We start from the raw sequence: 19,374 nt of genomic DNA, 5'->3' as shown, positions 1-19,374 counted from the left end.
TTTCTGTAATGTCATATTATCTTATAACTAGGCCAGGTTCTGCATAATATTATGTTTGCTTTGCTTTCTTGTAAATTGTAAGCTTGAAGTTTTTGCAATGAAGGAAATAGTGCCTTCAAATTTTTGTTTCTAGTGTTAAACCTTACAAACTTATATAAGGTTCTACAGCCAAATGCAAAATCTAATCTTATTCTTCTGCACACCTGGTTTTACCTGTTTGTACGTGTAAATTCTGGTGTTTGCAAAGATCAAGCATGTCATTGTGTTTTAGCAAGTCACTCCTAGTTCTTTTCTTCATTTGTTCAACCCACTTTCTCTGAGCTTAGATTGAAATATATCATCACAGTTGATATCCTGCATTAGATTACTGATTTCTTCTTTTCCTTTTGCTGGGCTAAAACCTTTGTCCTTGGTGTTGCACATGTTTGAAACTTTTCCCTACCTTCTTCCCCCACAAGGCTAATATTCCAGTATTAACCTGCCTTCTTTCAAAGCCCCGTCTTCCTGAGCCGGAAAAGATCAAAGGGACGGTATATAGTGACATTTTCTTCATGTACACAACACATGGTGATTGTTTTAGGTGCCCTTACATTCCTTTGGTAGTTTCTTTTTGTACAGTAGTGGGGAGGAGATGAGTTGTTTTGCCTCAGTTCCTTTTTCTTTGTCCAGAGGAAAGAAGATTTAGTAAACAGACTACTTAATAACATATTTCGGGAGATCAGATGACTCAATTACTTGTAGTTACATGCCCGACAACTACAAGGATCCTGTTTTGCCTCAAGTCTTCAGCATAACTGTCCTAACCCAAGAAAAGAAAGAAACAGTGAGGTAATTTATGGGGGCTCTAAGTTGGGAAAGGGACGCAAAATGGAATGCAGCCTCATGCAAAACAGGTCTTGCAAATGCTGGAAAATACAGAGATTAGGACAGTCTATTGGCCACATGTTGGTTTAATATCTGCCCATCTTATTTTGCATACTCTAAATAGAAATAGAGTAGTATTTATATATTTTTTGAAGAAAACACACACATGCTCTAACATGATTCGACATATATACAGCTATCTATATAATTTATGTCACTTAATGTTATACCAAAAATATCCTCTAAAGTTAGTTTTCAAACTGATTCAAATTCTTACTTTTTTCTTTATCGTGATTTAGCTCTTAGGTACAACTACTCACATCCTTTATTTTTCTTCGCCATGATTTTAAAGATAATAACTTCCTAAAAAGAAATAGAGTAGTATTTATAAATTTTTGAAAAAAAAAACACACACATGGTCTAACATGATTCTACATTTAATAACTTATTGTAAAAAACTCATTATTATTAAGTGACACACACATGTCAAATGGCAATGATTTAATTGAAACTGAGGGATGAATGTTTTTATTACCAACCAAAAAATAAAATAAAATAAAATAAAAAGAGATGATTGTTTGAATAATGAGAAAAAGACCAGAAAAAAGAAAAAAACAGATAAGATAGCAAGGGACAGGCTTAACACTAGCGTACTTGTGTCCTGGAGTAAGCCAGGTGGCAAGAATCCTGTGTGGAGGAAGTAGTAGTATATTCTGCGAGAGAGACAATGGGTCCCATTTTCTTGCGCTTTTGATTCTCCGGAAACGACCCCACACACAATGCCCCATCTTTATCTTCATACCAAGAATTCAAAAGGTACAATTATTTTAAGGTGAAATTTCTCCTATTAAATACTAATAAATAAAACCAAATAATCTATGTTCGTTTTCCTTTTTATCTTACAACAAAAGAAATATAAATGATTAAATCTGAAAATTTTGATCGACTAAAGAAAATATTTTTGAGCAAAAAATTTCGTATCAGATAATTAATCTTGGAGATTAAATTAGAATCTTTTTTTTTGGGTTGCCCTTTCTACTCCGTATACTTGGTAGAAATGATAAACATACGAAATAATTATACGTGAAAGTACGATATTTCAGCTAAATAAATGTAATTCTCCACCAACAAATTGAATTGCGAGTGATACAATAAAATATCCTTCATTCTTGATATGTGTGCCAAGAGGGTTGTGATTTTGTCTATTTCTGCAGTGGAGATGGAGAGTCTTGAGCTTGTTAGACCAATTGTACCAAACATTTGGTAGTCAGATTGGATCGATTTAAATTTGGATAAATAGGATTAATTGTAAAAATAATATTTTGTATTGTTATACGTTATTATCTGATCTCTCTATTTATTTATATTTAAATTACTATAATTTTATAAAATCATCCGATTATGTCATTGTTTTTCTTTTCTTTTGATCTTGACATCAATATATTAACTAATGATCCCCTTTCGAGAGTATTTTAGCATTCAATTTACATGAAACATTTAAACGGTGAAAATTGTAACAAAATTTGTAATGTTTAATCAAACGGCCAAACTTGAATCAATTTCATATGAAATTTTATGTATGAATAGCAAAAATGATAAAATATATTTTGATTTCCAAAAATAAAATTTAAATTTAATTTTATTAGAATGTAATCAAGTCAAACTCCTATCCAATACAATGGAAAGGGAGTCCATTCCATTGTCTTGGTGCAAGATGACAATTATATCATAGGAACTCCTATCCATACATTATATCATAGGAAGCCGGATTATGACAAAAAGATGACAATTATTTCTTTCAAAGAAAATATTTAAGGGAAATGCTTGCAAGTTTTTTTGAGACGAAACTATTAGTGAAAAATAATCTGTACCGTCCAAAATTAAACGTGACAGAAAAGCTTAGTTTTGATCACACATTTTCCTAAAAATAATTACTACGTACTAAGCAGTTAATAATAAGAAACCTATCCAATTACATTTGAACCGCAACGGATCTTCTGTTCCACATCCTGTGTCATCCCCAGTCCCATTTTTTATTATATTACTATTTCTCCTACACAAATACCATATTTTAGTTCTTTTTTGTTTCCTTAAGATCCAATAACTATTAATTGAATAAAAAATAACAACCGGACAATTATGGAATAGAAGATCCGTTGCACATTTGAACAATGCTATCACATTACAAGAACCGGACATGGATCATACCCCACCACCACAAGTCAAATTTAGTTACAATGACTTAGCGCCATAATTGCAATTCGGACCACACAAATATTATGGTTGCATATAAATCAGAAATTATAATAACCGCCATTTTGTTTTGGGCTACAGCAAGCCGTAAACTGCAAAATATACACATTTTCATTGCCCAAACTCTTGTTTTCATACCATTTATCTCAGGTTTGTAATTCTCTTCCTTTATTCTTTTGGGCAAATCAATCATTAGTTTATGAAGTACGCATCAATACTGTTGGGATTTAGCTTCAACTTCCAGTACTAGGTAATAGGAAAAAAGGTGCATGCTGAATCACTATCCAGTCCATCTTTCAAGTTAGATTCGGGCGGGCTAGGGAATGTTTTCTTTAAAAAACACTTTAGTTTTCTTTCGAGCCATGATGGATGATGCTTCAGCTGAATATGAACTAGTTAGAGTTGGTGTACAAGTTCGTGATTCGGGCTAAAGAATGTTTGTGTCAGGTGGTCTATTGGTACATTGTTATTATTGCTTGATTTTGATTTTTACAGGAAGCTAAGTAGTTAGTTGACATTGAAAATGTCTTCGACTGCAAAAGCTATGCTGATAAAGTCCATCACAGATGATGTTTACACAAGAAAACTGTTGAGAGGAAAGTATGCTGATCAGTTTGATCTTCTCAGAGCCACTCCAGCTCTTTCCGTTCATGTTAGCAGGTGGTCTCATGGTGGTGGCGGTGGTCGAGGTATCAAGGCAACTGGGCTGTCAAATTCAAAGAACAGGAGAAGAGAGCCTCCCCTCATTCGATCCCAAGCAATACTTACCCCTGTTTCGGACCATGCACCAACAACCAATAAGGTACCACCATAGGATGCACAAGTCGATCAAGACACTGTTTTTCAGTTTTGTGTTCCAAACTTGTATGGCAATATAATTTCATGTTGTGTTTATGAAAAATAAAAACATGCTTGATTCGCTGTTAAGAATATTTCAATTTAACAGCTTGTCTGCTTGGCCTCTATAAGAAGTGAATACCTGAAAATGGAGATAATGAGTATTAAGTGACAGCAACCGTACGGTGCTGTCCTTTCTTTCCAAATTGAATAAGATCTTAGTTAATTTAATGGCATGCAGAGTTCTCGAGAGACTTGAGCATATATATAAATCAGAAAAAAAAAAAGAAGTTACTTTTGCGAACTTTCATGCAGGAAAAAAGTGCATTTCCTAATATAAACCAATAACAGAGAATACGGTAATTCTTGAATTGGACAGAATATAACAAGGGCGCCTTGGTTAATCCGTCAAGGGCTGCAGTTTATCATGTGTGAACTGGTGAATAAGTCATGGCTTGGCCGAAGATATTACTGTAGTCGGTGCCTTCTGAACTTTTGTGCCCCTCGTTCAGGTTTGTCATATAGCGGCAAGAGATTGACATCTAGCATGGTAATACACGTGGCTAGTTCTCCCTCTCTCTCTCTCTGTGTCATCACAGGACTGTGAGTGTTTGCTTGAGAAATTGTATATATAAGACTAGTGTGTTCGAGGAAAAGCTAAACCGTTCTAGTTCGGAGTTCTGGTATTTCCCTTCTGCAAGCGACTTCTTGTCCATTAATCGGTGACACCATGAAGGTTAATGTTCTAGCCTAAGAATCATGCAATGTATAATGAAGACTTAGCAATTGTCTAGGAACTTCTTGTGTAAAAAGTGTTAAAAGTGTGAATTAAGTAAATTAGTGGTGTTTCTTCTCCAACTTTCTGATCTGACCCAATTTGCATTCTTCTTGGCACAGAGAGTATTTACTTTCGGCAAAGGTAGAAGTGAGGGCAACAAGGGCATGAAGTCTTTGGTAAGCTATTTAAATATTTCTTTTAGTTGCATGTTTCCTCCATTACCTTTTCCTTAAATTATGTGTTTACAAATGTAAACTATTATAAGAAGGCTTTATCACCTCCACCTTTAGAAATCAAGAAATCTGATTGCATGCAATTTGTTGCTTGTTTAGTTATGTTTGCCATGAATTTCGTTTGTTTTTATTGTAGTTGGGAGGAAAAGGTGCAAATCTTGCTGAAATGGCAAGTATTGGTTTATCTGTCCCGCCTGGACTGACGATATCAACAGAAGCATGCGAAGAATATCAGCAGAGTGGCAAGAAGCTGCAGCAAGGATTGTGGGAGGAAATATTGGAAGGTTTAGGCATCGTGGAGAAGGATATGGGAGCTTTTCTTGGGAACCCTTCCAAGCCACTCCTCCTCTCTGTTAGATCCGGTGCAGCGGTATGTTTTCGGGGGTCTTTTCATGCAAAAACACCTACTTCCATTTGCCTACTTTGCACTCTGTCACTGCATATCACATCTTTTTTAACCTGATTATTCCATTTAAGATTCTCACCAGTAAACATCCAAACCATGATGCTGTGCACTTCCACTTTTAAATGACTGATCAAGGTTTCGGCGTCTGTTTCAGATTTCGATGCCAGGCATGATGGATACAGTCCTAAACCTTGGACTAAATGATGAGGTTGTTGCTGGTTTGGCTGCAAAAAGTGGTGAGCGTTTTGCATATGACTCGTACAGAAGGTTCCTCGACATGTTTGGAAATGTTGTGAGTGTCCCACTCTTCGTAATTTAAAGGAAACATCTTTTAGTATCTAGAACTTGATTTGCATGGTCTTTGATAACAAGCTTGCAAGAAGTCATGGACTAACCTTTTCTGTGTTTTCTGTGCCTTCATAACAAAGATTAAGCACAATAGCTAGCGTTTTAACTTGTAAGGTGAGGAGGACTTTTCTCATCTTGCCTTTGCTTAATTGAAGGTGATGGACATTCCACATTCTCTATTTGAGGAAAAGCTGCAAAAGTTAAAGGATGAAAAGGGCATAATGCTGGACACTGACCTATCTGCCTCTGATCTCAAGGAGCTGGTAGAACAGTACAAGAGTGTCTACCTTGAGGCCAAGGGAGAAAAGTTTCCCACAGGTACCCATAAGACATTCGGCACCTGTGCATAAGATCCACTTTTGTATCTCTCTCTCAAGGATGTCTTTATCAAGAGGCGCTTCTTTTCTTTCTTTTGAAATTTGTCCATTTAAGTTTACAAGTGCTTTTGCTCATCTGCAGACCCAAAAATGCAGTTGGAATTGGCAGTCAAGGCAGTATTTAGTTCATGGGACAGTCCTCGGGCTATTAAATATAGGAGCATTAATCAAATAACTGGTTTGAAGGGAACTGCAGTTAACATCCAAAGCATGGTTTTTGGAAACATGGGAAACACTTCTGGTACTGGTGTTCTCTTCACCAGGAACCCAGGCACCGGTGAGAAGAAGCTCTATGGGGAGTTTCTGATAAATGCTCAGGTCCTGAATTAGTACTGAATTTTTTGTTTTATTCCATAAAGCACTTGTGATTGATGGTTCCTATTAGTTCTTGTATCAACTGACTTAGAAATGGTTGTATATAGGGAGAGGATGTTGTAGCTGGCATTAGAACACCTGAGGACTTGGATACCATGAAGAATTGTATGCCTGAAGCTTACAAGGAACTTGTTGAGAATTGTGAAATTTTAGAAAGACATTACAAAGACATGATGGTAAACTTTACATTTTCTTCAAAAATGTAAATTTCCTTGAACCACATAAATGGTGACCTCTTATGTTTGACACAGTTGTTAACCTCTTATTTTTTTTACAGGATATTGAATTCACTGTTCAAGAAAATAGGCTATGGATGTTGCAATGTCGATCTGGAAAACGCACAGGCAAAGGTGCAATAAAGATTGCTGTGGACATGGTCAATGAACGGCTTGTTGACACTAGCACTGCAATCAAAATGGTGGAGCCACAGCATCTTGACCAACTTCTTCATCCACAGGTATATACATATGTCAGTGAAGATTGCCTAGAATATTCTCAATGTATTAGGTAAAGTAAAGGTTTATATTAGCACCACTCGGTTGAAGAGATGATAGTTATATAGAGTTAAATGAAATCTTAACTCCCAGTAACTCTAATGTATATTCTGTTCGGTATAGTTTGAGGATCCAAATGCTTACAAAGACAAAGTGATTGCAAAGGGCCTGCCTGCATCACCTGGAGCAGCAGTTGGGCAGATTGTCTTTAGTGCTGAGGATGCTGAAACATGGCACACGCAAGGAAAGTGTGTCATTTTGGTATGCTCATTTTCTTCATTTTTCTCCAACTGATAACCTGGCATCAGTTGGAGAGTGGAAGAAGTTCTGAGTTCATTATGCGTCAACTGTGATACTGATTTCTTGTTACTTTGGTGCATATGCTAAAGAAAAGACTTTTATGTGCTTAATTTGGTCTATAAAGAGTTTGATGCATGGAAAAGCACTTTTGAAAGATGATGTAGTTATTTGGTTTTTGCCAGAGTCAATTTTTTGATTTAATTTCTGGGTGGTGACCAGTTGGCTAAATTTTTATTTTGCAAGCATAAGGAGAATCTTCGGTTGTAACAAAAGAAGGGAAAAAAGTTTTTTCCCTGGACAAGTGCTGCATCCAGCTATATTTACCATAATTAGGCAAATGCTGCTAATTCTACTCATGTATCCACTGTTTACAGTTTTCAACTTTTTCATATGGCTGAAGGTGAGAACTGAAACCAGTCCCGAGGACGTTGGAGGAATGCATGCAGCTGCCGGAATCTTGACAGCTAGAGGTGGCATGACATCTCATGCAGCTGTTGTAGCTCGTGGCTGGGGAAAATGTTGTGTTTCAGGTTGTGGTGACATCCGCGTAAATGATGCTGAAAGGGTATACCTACAGACACTGAATCAGCATACCTGAGGTTTAACCAGTACAAAAGATACTTATTGTTTCATCAAAATGCAGGCTCTAGTTGTAGGAGGTAAAGTAATTAATGAAGGAGAATGGATTTCACTAAATGGTTCGACGGGTGAAGTGATATTGGGTAAACAACCACTGGCTCCACCTGCCATGACAGGTGATTTGGAGATCTTCATGTCATGGGCTGACAAAATAAGACGGATTAAGGTTAGATAGACATCCATGCCATAGAATGTAGACTTGGATGTCTGAATCAGTCAAATACTTTTAAAGCTGATAAATCTAGTTCGTTCATGTACTGTGCTAGGTGATGGCAAATGCAGATACACCTGATGATGCACTTACTGCAAGGAACAATGGTGCTGAAGGAATTGGTTTATGTCGAACAGAGCACATGGTAATTGATTTTGTCTATTCCTATTGTGGAATTCTCCTTAATTTGTCATCTTCATTTTACACAATCCTGCTTATCATCTTAGACATCTCCTGCTTATTTGCTTCTAAAAACTTGCATGAATTGGTAGTTTCAGAGTAAGGAACTAATTAAATACTTCATTTTTTGTGTTCCAGTTCTTTGCTTCTGATGAAAGAATAAAGGCCGTTAGGAAGATGATAATGGCAATTTCCCTGGAGCAGAGGAAGGAAGCCCTGGACTCGTTGTTGCCTTATCAACGATCTGATTTTGAGGGCATTTTCCGTGCTATGGATGGTATTCTTGTCTTTGGAAATTGATTATCTTGATTAGTCAAGCATTCAACAGGATGTCAAAATTTTATCACATGGAAGAAGTGAAGAATAGCAAAAAGATGACTAGCTACAGTATTAGATGCTTCACACTTCTTAGTTGTAAAATAGATGATTCTATACGTGCAGGTCTTCCTGTCACAATTCGGCTGCTAGACCCTCCACTTCATGAGTTTCTCCCAGAAGGCAACCTTGAAGAAATTGTTGGTCAACTAACTACAGATACAGGCATGTCGGAAGATGAAGTTTACTCGAGGATTGAGAAATTATCAGAAGTGAATCCAATGCTTGGATTTCGAGGATGCAGGTGTAGTTCTAAAAACTAAGCATCTTAAACTCAACGAAGAAAAACTTTTCAATACGATTGAGTATTTTTTTTTTTTTTTTTGTCAAACGAATACGATTGAGTAAACTAAAGAGAAATAGTAACAGATACTCTTTGCCCGAATAACTAGACGACAGATTTGCAATGAATACTTGGTTGACTATTGTGGTTATGAGCTCCTATATGCTGGCTTTCTGCTTTTCTTCCCGTAATATTTGAGCACAGTATGACACCAATATATGTATAAAAAATCATCTGTCCGACTTCAGTGCACGTTAGGCACTCGGCAGGTTAGCAGGAATGTTTACAGATACAACGATCGAGATCTCAGAAAATCCGATACGGTAATCTTGTTTTCTTATGACAGACTTGGAATATCGTATCCGGAGTTGACAGAAATGCAAGTGCGGGCAATTTTTGAGGCTGCAGTCTCTCTTAGAAATCAAGGCTTTACAGTACTCCCAGAAATTATGGTGCCCCTTGTTGGAACACCTGAGGCAAGTCTCGATGTTCTATTAGTTGTTTGCTTCAGCACTTGTTTCAATTATCTGAATGGAAATGGGAAGAAAAAGTTCTCCAATCCACTCTTCGCTCTCCTCCCACTCAGAAATATGGAAAAAGAGAACAGAAAATAGATTGTAGGATGCATTGGTTGAAAGTGTAACTTTGGCCTCATTCTTTGCAACCATGAACAGCACAAAGTCAAGCAGATTGACTATTGCTTTGGTTTTTCATTTCCAAGCTTTGATTAAAACTTTTAAGTGGCAGGAATTAGGCCATCAAGTAAGCTTAGTACGAAATGTTGCTGAAAAAGTCTTCTCAGAGATGGGTGCCTCACTGAGCTATAAGGTGGGAACCATGATAGAAATCCCAAGAGCTGCTCTTGTTGCAGATGAGGTATGTTGAAACACGTCGTCATTATTTTCCCTTTGGGGATGGCGTTTAAAATCATGAAGGAATAGTACCTCAAAATTTTTAGAAAGTGTAAAGATACCAATGAAAGGCTGCTTGGCTTTAAGAGGGATGTGAAGCGTACATCACTAAAAGTTACCTTCATACTCACGTTGCATGTCTGCAATGAAAATACAGATTGCTAAGGAAGCAGAATTCTTTTCCTTTGGGACAAATGACCTCACTCAAATGACATTTGGGTACAGTAGAGATGATGTTGGCAAGTTTCTCCCCATTTACTTGGCTAAAGGCATTCTACAAGCAGATCCATTTGAGGTTAGCTTACCAATTCAAGAGTTTTATATCTTAATACAGAAACAAAATTCTGAAAGCTACTTCCTTTACCTGAGGACATTTTCCCATCGCGACTAGGTACTTGATCAGAAGGGTGTCGGCCAACTCATCAAGATCGCTACAGAAAGAGGCCGTGCAGCGAGGCCGAGCTTGAAGGTGAGTATGATTTTGATCAACAATTAACCACGTTACAGTATATATGACAGGCATTGATATTAACTGTCATCTGGAAGAATGCATTGCCATTAACAGCAGACCTACCTTTTCATCAGCTGTTAATAGACTGATGTTGGTAATCAATGTGTTTGACAAACAGGTCGGAATTTGTGGAGAACATGGAGGGGAACCTTCTTCTGTTGCCTTCTTTGCTGAGGCTGGACTTGACTATGTTTCATGCTCTCCATTCAGGTTGCACTTTTCACTTGATGATCTCTTTCTATAGCCTACTTCCAATGACATCAAAGCACTGGAGATGCTACCTTCTTACTGTGGCTAGCTTCATATTTCAGGGTCCCCATTGCAAGGCTAGCAGCAGCTCAAGTTGCAGTAGAATGACAAGGAATTCTGGGCAAAAAAGCCCTTCTATTGTCTGTTCCATCGGGATAGTTGTGTATAAATAAGTATACATGTATAGTCGTTGCAGATGAACATTGAGATAAAAAGTCCATGTAATGTAGAAACAAATAAAAGGACAATATATTGGATGTTGCTGTGTATATAATAAATAGTTGATTGAAGCAAAGGAAATGTGTGAATATCTGTCATGTTTCTCATACTGAGGACCTGAGGCCTTCTCTGTCTGGTACCATACCACCATTTCTGTTTCGCTTTTTAGGCTTTTTACATCAAGATTAGGACATGATGAATCACGCTTTCTTCTTTATCAGAAAGCTCAAGTGTTTGAGATGAATCAAATGAGCCAGTTTAAGTATTTTTTTGAGATTAATTTGTTGAGTAATTAAAATCAAACTTGAAAAGAATTTGGCAAAATTTGTGAAGATTTCCCAATTAGATGTAAGTTTGACTCAACAAATGTAGAATTTCGCATATGTGCATAATTAAACAGACTCATCTATTAAGGCTCCGTCTGATTCCCAATTATTGGGTCAACTTCTAATCAAGCCAAAGATTGAACATAACTCTCAGTTTTTACCCTTTATTTTGAAAAAATAATTTTTAGCTTTGAAAAAAAAAAAAACTCGTCTGCTGCAGCTCGAACGACGTCGTATCCACCCAAAATAAAAGGGACGAAATGAGCTGCTTCCTCTTCTCTGGGGTTCTAATCTAAACCCTCTGTAATGGGGTTTAAATCCTTTGGGCTCTGATTTTTGTTGCAGAGAAGGCCCCTAAAACCCCGCCTCCGCCATCTCCTGCCGCCGCAGCTCGGCCTCACATGTGAAAGGGTAGATGGAGAATGAGAAGAGATACGAGAGCTATGTGTTAATACACAATATAGCAAAGAGGCACAACGTGGGAACGCTAGCCAGAAGCTGCACTGCTTTTGGAGTCTCAGAGCTGATTTTAGTGGGCCGCCGGGACTTCAACGCCTTTGGCAGCCATGGCTCCACCTCCCACCTCAATTTCCGTCACTTCCACTCTCTCTCCCTCGCCAAATCCTTCCTCAAGGTTCCCAATTTTACATCATCAGAAAGAAAACGAAAAAAAGAGGATGACAAGAAAGAACCCTCCTTTCTTGATTTGCATAAGCGCCTTTTGTGCTTTCTTGAAATATGGAAAGTTGGGTTCTTTTTTAGGATATTTTTGAAGATTGATTGACCGAGTGGTTTCTGTCAGTTATGCGTGCGTAATAGCAAAAAATGCCATCTTTGTGGATTTTTCTAAAAATTTGATGAGCTGGAAATTTTTTTTTAAAAGGATTTTATGTTGATTCATCAACTGGATTTTGTGAGTATTGGATGCATGATTAGAATGGATGGGATTTCCATCGATGCTTATACGAGTTTGATGAGCTGGGAATTTTGTATTGATATTGGTGGGTTTGATTTGTTTTGGTTTGTTTGATACCAGGAGAGGGATTGTGATATATGTGGGGTGGAGATTACGGACGATGCTGTGGCTGTGAATCAACATCCTTTCAAGAGAAGCACTGCTTTTCTTCTTGGTAATGAGGTAGTTTCCCTTTCTTATTTCTTGTATTTCACAAAGTAATATAGAGGGGAAAAAAAACTCTTTTTCCTGAAGTATGATAGGTTACTCGTCACCATTAGAGGTTAATGGCACTATCAATATCTGCCTTTATGTTTGGAACTCTTGAAATAATTAGTTAATCTTGTTCTTTTGACGACGTTTAAAATATGGGTTAACACAATCTCATTTTTTGTTCTAACTTCCTCTAAAACTGACCAAAATAAGTTGCTTCAACATTGTTTTCCTTACATTGACATCTACTTGTGCACGTCAGCGAATGGGTTGAAGTTTAGTGATCTGAAGACTGATTTTTCTAAATTGTGCATTTGTCTTGTGAATGAGGAATTATTTTGAATTATTTGTGCCTAGATAGCATTAGATAATAGCATTGTAATGAGTCGATGACTTAAGTTTGCAGGGAACGGGGCTTTCTGCAAAAGAGTGTGAGATATGTGATTTCTTTGTTTACATTCCGCAATATGGGTGTGGCACAGCTTCTTTAAATGTTACTGTTGCAGCCTCTATTGTGCTACACCACTTTGGAGGTAATTCTGCTTACACTTTTGAACATACTATCTCATCAGCGCATTTATTGCTTTGTTCCATGCAAATTTGGTTTACTGAGCTAGAATCATGTTTGATGAAACAATAGTATGTAGACATACGTAAAACAAATCTGTATGTTACCTTTTCATGTTGTTTAAACCTTTGGCTTCAAGTTTAGAGCAGCATTTTGGGTGGTTATTGCAAAAATTTGGAAGACTGTAGAATTGAAGCTCTTTTTTTGTGTTCTCTTCTGGAATTAAAAGTTGGATAATAGTCAGTGCTAATACATGACAAACAGGTTTAATTGTTAAGCTGATCATATGTTTGATGTGATCTATTTGGAAGGAATTTAATAGTGAGTCTGCAGACGGTTTTGATAGGCAGACTGGACTTCTGGAAATTTTGTTGTAGGAATAGGGAAAGCTTCTTTTCACTTGAGTTGTCAATCCATTGAGAGGATATTGCATTTCTTCCTACACCTTAGTTTTCTATATACTTGATCCTTGGGGGCTTGGTTTGTGTGAGAGTCAAGATAGTTGCATGAAATCAAGGAAGTTCACACATTAGATATTCTGTTGCTTTGGTTTTACTGCCATAAAATTTTGCCCTTCATGGGGAAGGTCAGTGGAAATTCTAAAGCCAGATGGACTTTTTATAGCTTGAGTACAATATTGGAGGTTAACTTATCAATCTTTGCTACTTGGTTCCTAGGAGATAGGGAAAGGTAGTCAACCCCGTGCCAGGGGTGGGAGTTTGAGGTTAGTTAACTAAATTGCATATTTTGTTTCCTAAAATTTGAAAGTTAATTCAGGCTATTGAAGAATTAGTTAGAAGATTATATCACCCTATCTATTAAGCCTGAGCAGGTTTGGCGTAAAAAGAAAAAAAAAATGTCATTATTTGTTTTTCCAAATATACCCTTCCAGTATTTACTATCATCTACCCACATCTTATCTATCAAACTTCCCACTCCTACATAACTAGCACTACACTCTTCCCATGTTAGTCCTTCACTATTAACTAACCCACTAATCAATGTTACTTCAATGCATCACTTTCCATTTCTATTACTCTGTAATTATATCCCTTGCTTGAAATGCTGCAAGAATCAGCCTGACTGGAGGATTGCATTTATTTTCACTCTTCGTTACCAATACAATTTTTCTCTCATTATTTATTTTCCCTAAATATGCACACACATTGAGTGTGCCTCACCCTCTAGTTGTATTTATCCTGTCTTCGATCCTTTTCGTGGATGCACTCCACATGGGATGTCTAGTTCTAGACTGTTCCAACAGAACAGTACATTTTTTAGTGCAGCAGATGAAGTTGCGCTCCTTGTTAGCTTATGTATTCTGTGCTACTGAATTTGCAAACTATTACAATTTCTGATGGAACATATAGTTGCAGAAGTCTTTTTGGAGTTTACTTCACTCTTTTATGTTGGTAACCAAGTTCCTCGCATTCGGTTCTTTTCAGTTTGGGCAGGATTCTCTGAGAGAACCCGTGAAGGCAACAAGTTTGTTGTGGCTGAAAGACCAACAAAGCAGGAAAGGAAGAATTACTGTGCTGAAACAACAGAATCTATTGTTGAGGAGCGAAGACTTAAAAGAGAGAATACCTCGAATGGGTTTTTTGATGAGAGTGTGAAAGATGATTCATCATCTAATCTTCTGGATGGACTATTTGATTCTTAGAATTGGAAGAATATGTGACTATGCTTTCCCTGTGAAAATTGGCCTTATTAACTCCACAGGCAATATGAGTTTTTGGTCAAAGGCGTACTGTTATCTGCTGCTGCTGACGGGATCAAAAGAAAGGAATGGAAACTTTCTGGAAGGATTGTGCTTTAAAAGGCAAAACGAGTTACCTACTTAACCGTTTAGGATTGAAAAGGTGCATTGACCAACTCGCCGACAGTAGAGTAACCTGTATCTTGGCTTTTGTAAACATTACAATTTTATCCTGTATCAGAATAGCATTAGCTAGCAAGTTCTAATCTTCGATTCAAGGTTACAAACGCAATATTAACTGTGTTGTTTCGTCCAACGTTGCCTCATTTTCTGGATTTTGTTATTGAGTTCTTTAAACTATACTCTGTTATGTATGAAAGTGAGTGTTCATTTGTTGTGCCTGTGAGATGATTATTCTCTTGCTTAAACGAGAATATGTGATGCTTAGAATATTAGTGGTTAGGTTGTTAAGGTTCTTCTCAAAACAATTGATTAATGATTCACGCAACTGTTAACTAATATCCCTCTGAACTTCTTGAATGTGTCAAAAGCTTCTGAAGTCGACATCCTGCTTAATCTGAGGTTTGATTTAGCATGAGAATGGTGTCTTGTATTGATTGGTAAAAAGTCTTCTAGGAGCATCTTTTTTGGTTTATAAAACTGGTGCGTGATTGGCGTCTCTGCCGTGCTGGATAATTAGTTGGTACACCTCTTGACTGCTGTTGTAAGAATGACCACCACCCCTAACACCCTTCCTTTCCCTTTGTCAGTCTCTTCATGATTTAATACCTAACGTGATTTTTGGGTTTATATATCTCTTGCCCTTGTACGAAACCATTAGCTCCAAAAGTACTGCATATGAAGAGAGTTCCATCTTGTCATCATATGTGGTACCAAATTTGGATAATGTCCAGAGACTCGAAAGCTGGACACTAAGAACGCAAGTAGCTTAATGATTCAATGACAAGCCAATTGCAAAAAAATTTCGCATGTTCCCTCGTGGATTTGGGGTCCCTTGCTGCAGTTGGGTTCCAATATTTTTCTCCACCATCTCTAGCTGCCTCTCTCCACATCCACACACACTTTTGACTTCTTGACAAATAGACTGAATAAAAGCAACACCAAGAAGTATCTCATGGAGGTTAGTAAAACTGAGATAAGCTGCTGCACCAAATTATTTAGACTTAAAAGACTCGTTCTTAACAGTACTGATTGCTGAATAGTGATTTTGATGTTGTGCTGGTGCCCGGCAGTGCTGCATTTCTTTGGTCAACATATTCTTGATCAGTATTTGAGTCTACATTGACCTCCTCGGGGCTTACAGATAACACTTAAATGTGAATTGAGTGTTACATCACCCTAAATATTATAACCATGAAGACTCTTTGAAGAACTTTTTTCCTTTTTTCCTCCTATTATAATCTGATTCCATTGGCTGTAAAGAAAAAGTCTCTTTAACAGGTGGGAGTAGTTATAGTTTTGTTGTCATAACATAGAAGATCAACAATGTTGGCACCATTGTCGTCTGTCAGCCTCCACTCCAATTCTTGGAGTAGTTGGGATGTGCTTTGTCTCTATAGCCCCCTCCACAGTCCACTCCCTATGTCTATTGAGCATTGGCAGGTCCCTTAACACACATTTTCAACTGGGTTCACCAAATAAAAAGTGAACCCTTGAAAACTCCAATCAGATCATATATGCAATCTTAAAATTCATATGTTGGAGGACTCAATGCACACACTTCAATCAAGAGAGATTTCAGGGCTTGTGTACAATAAGAAATTGTCTCGCATGTTGCGTATCCTAAGCAGGAGATTTCGACGCCTTTGCTCAAGGATAAGGTGGTTGCTCCGGAGGCGTCCAAGGCCTAAAGTGGTAATCAGGAGATTTGGGAAGCTGAACTCAAAAGGTCAGCTTAACAAAGAAGCAACAATCAAAAATTCTCCAAGTTACGTAAATGGACAAGTGAAAGTTGCTTTTACACAAAGGCCTATTCGAGTTGCAACTTTCAATGCAGCCTTGTTTTCACTTGCACCTGCTATTCCCAAGGCTGAAAAGTCAGTTGTTTTCATTCCTGGCGACGAAGAGTATCTGAAGAGTGAAACTCGGGTTAAGCCAGTGAGTGGTCGTCCAAAGAGCATACTCAAACAGTCTCCCCTGCACCCCACAATTGGTGATCCGGAGCTAACTTCCAGTCAGATCAAACTCACCAGATCAAAACCAAAAGTTTCGATAAATCTTCCTGAAAATGAGATATCACTGGCACAAAACAAGGTGCTTAGCTTTGAGGAAGATTCTTCGACCAATATAGTGTCTTTCTACACAAACAGCATAGCTCCAATGAGGTCTCCCATATGCTTTCCCCTTGGCATGGCTAACTGGATGAATGATGGAAGTAAGAGCATTTATGATGTGCTTAAAGAACTGGATGCTGATATCTTGGCTTTGCAAGATGTGAAAGCTGAGGAAGAGAAACAAATGACCCCTTTGTCTAATTTGGCTGAGGCCTTAGGTATGTACTATGTCTTTGCAGAAAGCTGGGCTCCTGAGTATGGGAATGCTATCATGTCAAAATGGCCAATTAAGAAGTGGAAAGTTCAGAGAATTTATGATGACAAGGACTTCAGGTGAGTAACTTTAATCTAGGAATTTATCTCTCTCCTCTTCATAGTTCACTTTTGTGTCCTAATAAACAAGAACCGGCATATTTGATATTACCGATGCTTGTAGCGATCCATTAATGATGATCAGAAATGACAGCTTCATCCTACTTCCCTGTCATCTCATTACCATTCATTATCGCTAGAAGCCTTGTGGGTTCTTTCCATCAGACAATAATGTTCTCTTCTCCAAAAGGGTCCTGAAATTTGACTTCAGAATACTGATATACTTGATAGCCTAAGCAGTAGCAAATGCATAAGAATTAACAAACTCCAATTGTTTGTTTGTGCTGCTAATGGCAGGAATGTGCTCAAGGCTACAATTGACGTCCCATGGGTGGGGGACCTCAACTTTTATTGCACTCAACTTGACCATTTAGATGAGAATTGGAGGATGAAGCAAATCAATGCAATTATTCAGTCAAGTGATCATCCACACATTTTGGCTGGAGGCCTCAATTCTCTTGATGCCTCAGATTACTCATCTGAAAGATGGACCAATATTGTGAAGGTAGCAATCTCTTTGTTTCTCCGCCTTTCGAAAAGATTTTTAAGCATTAATAGCAAACAAGAAGTCAGCTAATCAAATATTTTCTTGTAATTTTCAACATGACAGTATTACGAGGAGCTGGGAAAACCAACACCAAAAACTCAAGTGGTGAATTTCTTGAAGGAAAAAGAATACACAGATGCCAAGCACTTTCCAGGCGAATTTGAGCCAGTGGTCATCATTGCCAAAGGCCAAAGTACTAGACTCTATCTTTAATTTAATACACATTTCACCCCCTAAAAGGTCTCTCATGATCCAACACAATTGTTCTAAGTACTCCCTGTTTTCTTGAAACAGGTGTTCAGGGAACCTGCAAATATGGAACCCGTGTGGACTATATTATGGCCTCCCCTGACCTGCCATACAACTTTGTGCCTGGATCATACTCGGTCATTTCATCCAAAGGCACATCTGATCATCACATAGTCAAGGTTGATATTATGAAAGCAGCAAATACAGCTCAACATTTGGGTGGCAAAAGACACAAGAAACTAAAACAAAGAGTTGTAAAGATCACAAATTCTTGTACTTCAAGAGGATTTTGGCACTTATAGGAACATGAAAAATACAGGTTGCCCTTTGTGCAAAACTCCCCTAAAGTTGAGCCAAAGTGGTCTGCCTGCATTTTTTTTAAGTATTTAGAATTTGATCATTGGTAGAGAGATACTTATTTGAAGTATGTGTAAGCATATTTATCACCTTGTATAATACAATTAGTTATGCTTCAAAAGAAAGCTTTTATCACAAAGAAGAAACCAATTTATTGGTCTAAATCTTCATTTTATTTCCTCATAATGAAAGAAGAAAGATTATTCCTCTGTATCTTTGCAATCCAACCTAAAAAAGAAAAAACATTAATGTGTTCATAATGATTTGAAAAATGAGTAATCAATAGATTACCCGTTATATTTTTCGCAAACTCAACGATAATTTATTTTTGCTAGTTTAAAGCTGTATGACTAATTAATTACCCGCTTTACCACATTAGTTCGCTTGGTGATGGCCCATAACCGATTCAATGTCTTTTCTTTAGCACAGAGAGTCCAGTTATCCTTCGTGGGCTTGGGAGTGGACGTCCATATATGAGATTGCGCGATGGCTAAAGAAGTGACTGTCTGCCGTTGGGTACCCAAAATACTGCTTCGGTTGACCCAGCCCATGTTAAATTTGAAGACTGTTCTTTATTCTTCTCCGTTTTCAACTCAGTTAACTTGACTGCTTGGAAGTTTCAATTTGATGAAAATTAAAGAAGCCATCAAACGCCCCTAATAAAACTGACAATTTCTGAAATTTTAGTAAATATTTTTTGTGATCATGTAATTTATTTCTATTCATCCCACCCTTGTAATAATGTTTAGACGTAATTCATTTGTATTGATCATGAACTCTTGCACTCACAACAAATGCGTTTTGTGCTATGCTTGCTTTATTGGCCATGCTTCATTAATCTTGCTTGTTGCTCGTGTTTTTAGCCCCAGAGAACTTTTGGCTATAAAATGTTGTATATGTGCATATTGATATGGTACTTACTTATATAGAGAAAACATGCAAGAAAAGTTG

At 37.5% G+C, this 19,374-nt stretch overlaps 3 protein-coding genes across 3 annotated transcripts; all 3 read left to right on the top strand.

The window, feature by feature from the left end:
* Positions 1–3,184: 3,184 nt before the first annotated feature.
* LOC113764501 (pyruvate, phosphate dikinase, chloroplastic) lies at positions 3,185–10,914 on the top strand. Its single transcript, XM_027308421.1, has 21 exons — positions 3,185–3,267; positions 3,613–3,919; positions 4,852–4,908; positions 5,102–5,335; positions 5,526–5,663; positions 5,875–6,037; positions 6,179–6,414; positions 6,519–6,647; positions 6,749–6,928; positions 7,089–7,226; positions 7,666–7,830; positions 7,909–8,070; positions 8,171–8,260; positions 8,434–8,572; positions 8,737–8,914; positions 9,300–9,429; positions 9,701–9,829; positions 10,022–10,159; positions 10,256–10,333; positions 10,494–10,585; positions 10,687–10,914. Exons 2-21 carry the CDS (start codon positions 3,641–3,643, stop codon positions 10,730–10,732), a joined length of 2,901 nt encoding a protein of 966 aa, XP_027164222.1. The 5' UTR covers positions 3,185–3,267; positions 3,613–3,640; the 3' UTR covers positions 10,733–10,914.
* Positions 10,915–11,462: 548 nt separating this feature from the next.
* Positions 11,463–15,005, top strand: LOC113765144 (putative TrmH family tRNA/rRNA methyltransferase). Its single transcript, XM_027309222.1, has 4 exons — positions 11,463–11,803; positions 12,206–12,307; positions 12,744–12,870; positions 14,351–15,005. Exons 1-4 carry the CDS (start codon positions 11,585–11,587, stop codon positions 14,566–14,568), a joined length of 666 nt encoding a protein of 221 aa, XP_027165023.1. The 5' UTR covers positions 11,463–11,584; the 3' UTR covers positions 14,569–15,005.
* Positions 15,006–16,332: 1,327 nt separating this feature from the next.
* LOC113766969 lies at positions 16,333–18,468 on the top strand. Its single transcript, XM_027311132.1, has 4 exons — positions 16,333–17,231; positions 17,568–17,775; positions 17,881–18,010; positions 18,112–18,468. Exons 1-4 carry the CDS (start codon positions 16,336–16,338, stop codon positions 18,366–18,368), a joined length of 1,491 nt encoding a protein of 496 aa, XP_027166933.1. The 5' UTR covers positions 16,333–16,335; the 3' UTR covers positions 18,369–18,468.
* Positions 18,469–19,374: the final 906 nt, after the last annotated feature.

Source organism: Coffea eugenioides, chromosome 3, assembly GCF_003713205.1.
Source record: "Coffea eugenioides isolate CCC68of chromosome 3, Ceug_1.0, whole genome shotgun sequence".
In the NCBI taxonomy this organism is placed as follows: Eukaryota; Viridiplantae; Streptophyta; class Magnoliopsida; order Gentianales; family Rubiaceae; genus Coffea; species Coffea eugenioides.
The sequence above is the reverse complement of the archived record's forward strand: the minus strand, read 5'-3'. Positions and strand labels throughout refer to the sequence as shown.

Bases quoted from the DNA above. Each gene is read 5' to 3' on its own strand.
- LOC113764501 (XM_027308421.1), top strand. From the start codon at position 3,641: ATGTCTTCGACTGCAAAAGCTATGCTGATAAAGTCCATCACAGATGAT. The intron at 8,573-8,736 runs GTATTCTTGTCT...CTATACGTGCAG, and splicing joins CATTTTCCGTGCTATGGATG to GTCTTCCTGTCACAATTCGG. The intron at 10,160-10,255 runs GTTAGCTTACCA...CATCGCGACTAG, and splicing joins TACAAGCAGATCCATTTGAG to GTACTTGATCAGAAGGGTGT.
- LOC113765144 (XM_027309222.1), top strand. From the start codon at position 11,585: ATGGAGAATGAGAAGAGATACGAGAGCTATGTGTTAATACACAATATA. The intron at 12,308-12,743 runs GTAGTTTCCCTT...TTAAGTTTGCAG, and splicing joins CTTTTCTTCTTGGTAATGAG to GGAACGGGGCTTTCTGCAAA. The intron at 12,871-14,350 runs GTAATTCTGCTT...GGTTCTTTTCAG, and splicing joins TGTGCTACACCACTTTGGAG to TTTGGGCAGGATTCTCTGAG.
- LOC113766969 (XM_027311132.1), top strand. From the start codon at position 16,336: ATGCACACACTTCAATCAAGAGAGATTTCAGGGCTTGTGTACAATAAG. The intron at 17,776-17,880 runs GTAGCAATCTCT...TCAACATGACAG, and splicing joins GATGGACCAATATTGTGAAG to TATTACGAGGAGCTGGGAAA. The intron at 18,011-18,111 runs GTACTAGACTCT...TTCTTGAAACAG, and splicing joins CATCATTGCCAAAGGCCAAA to GTGTTCAGGGAACCTGCAAA.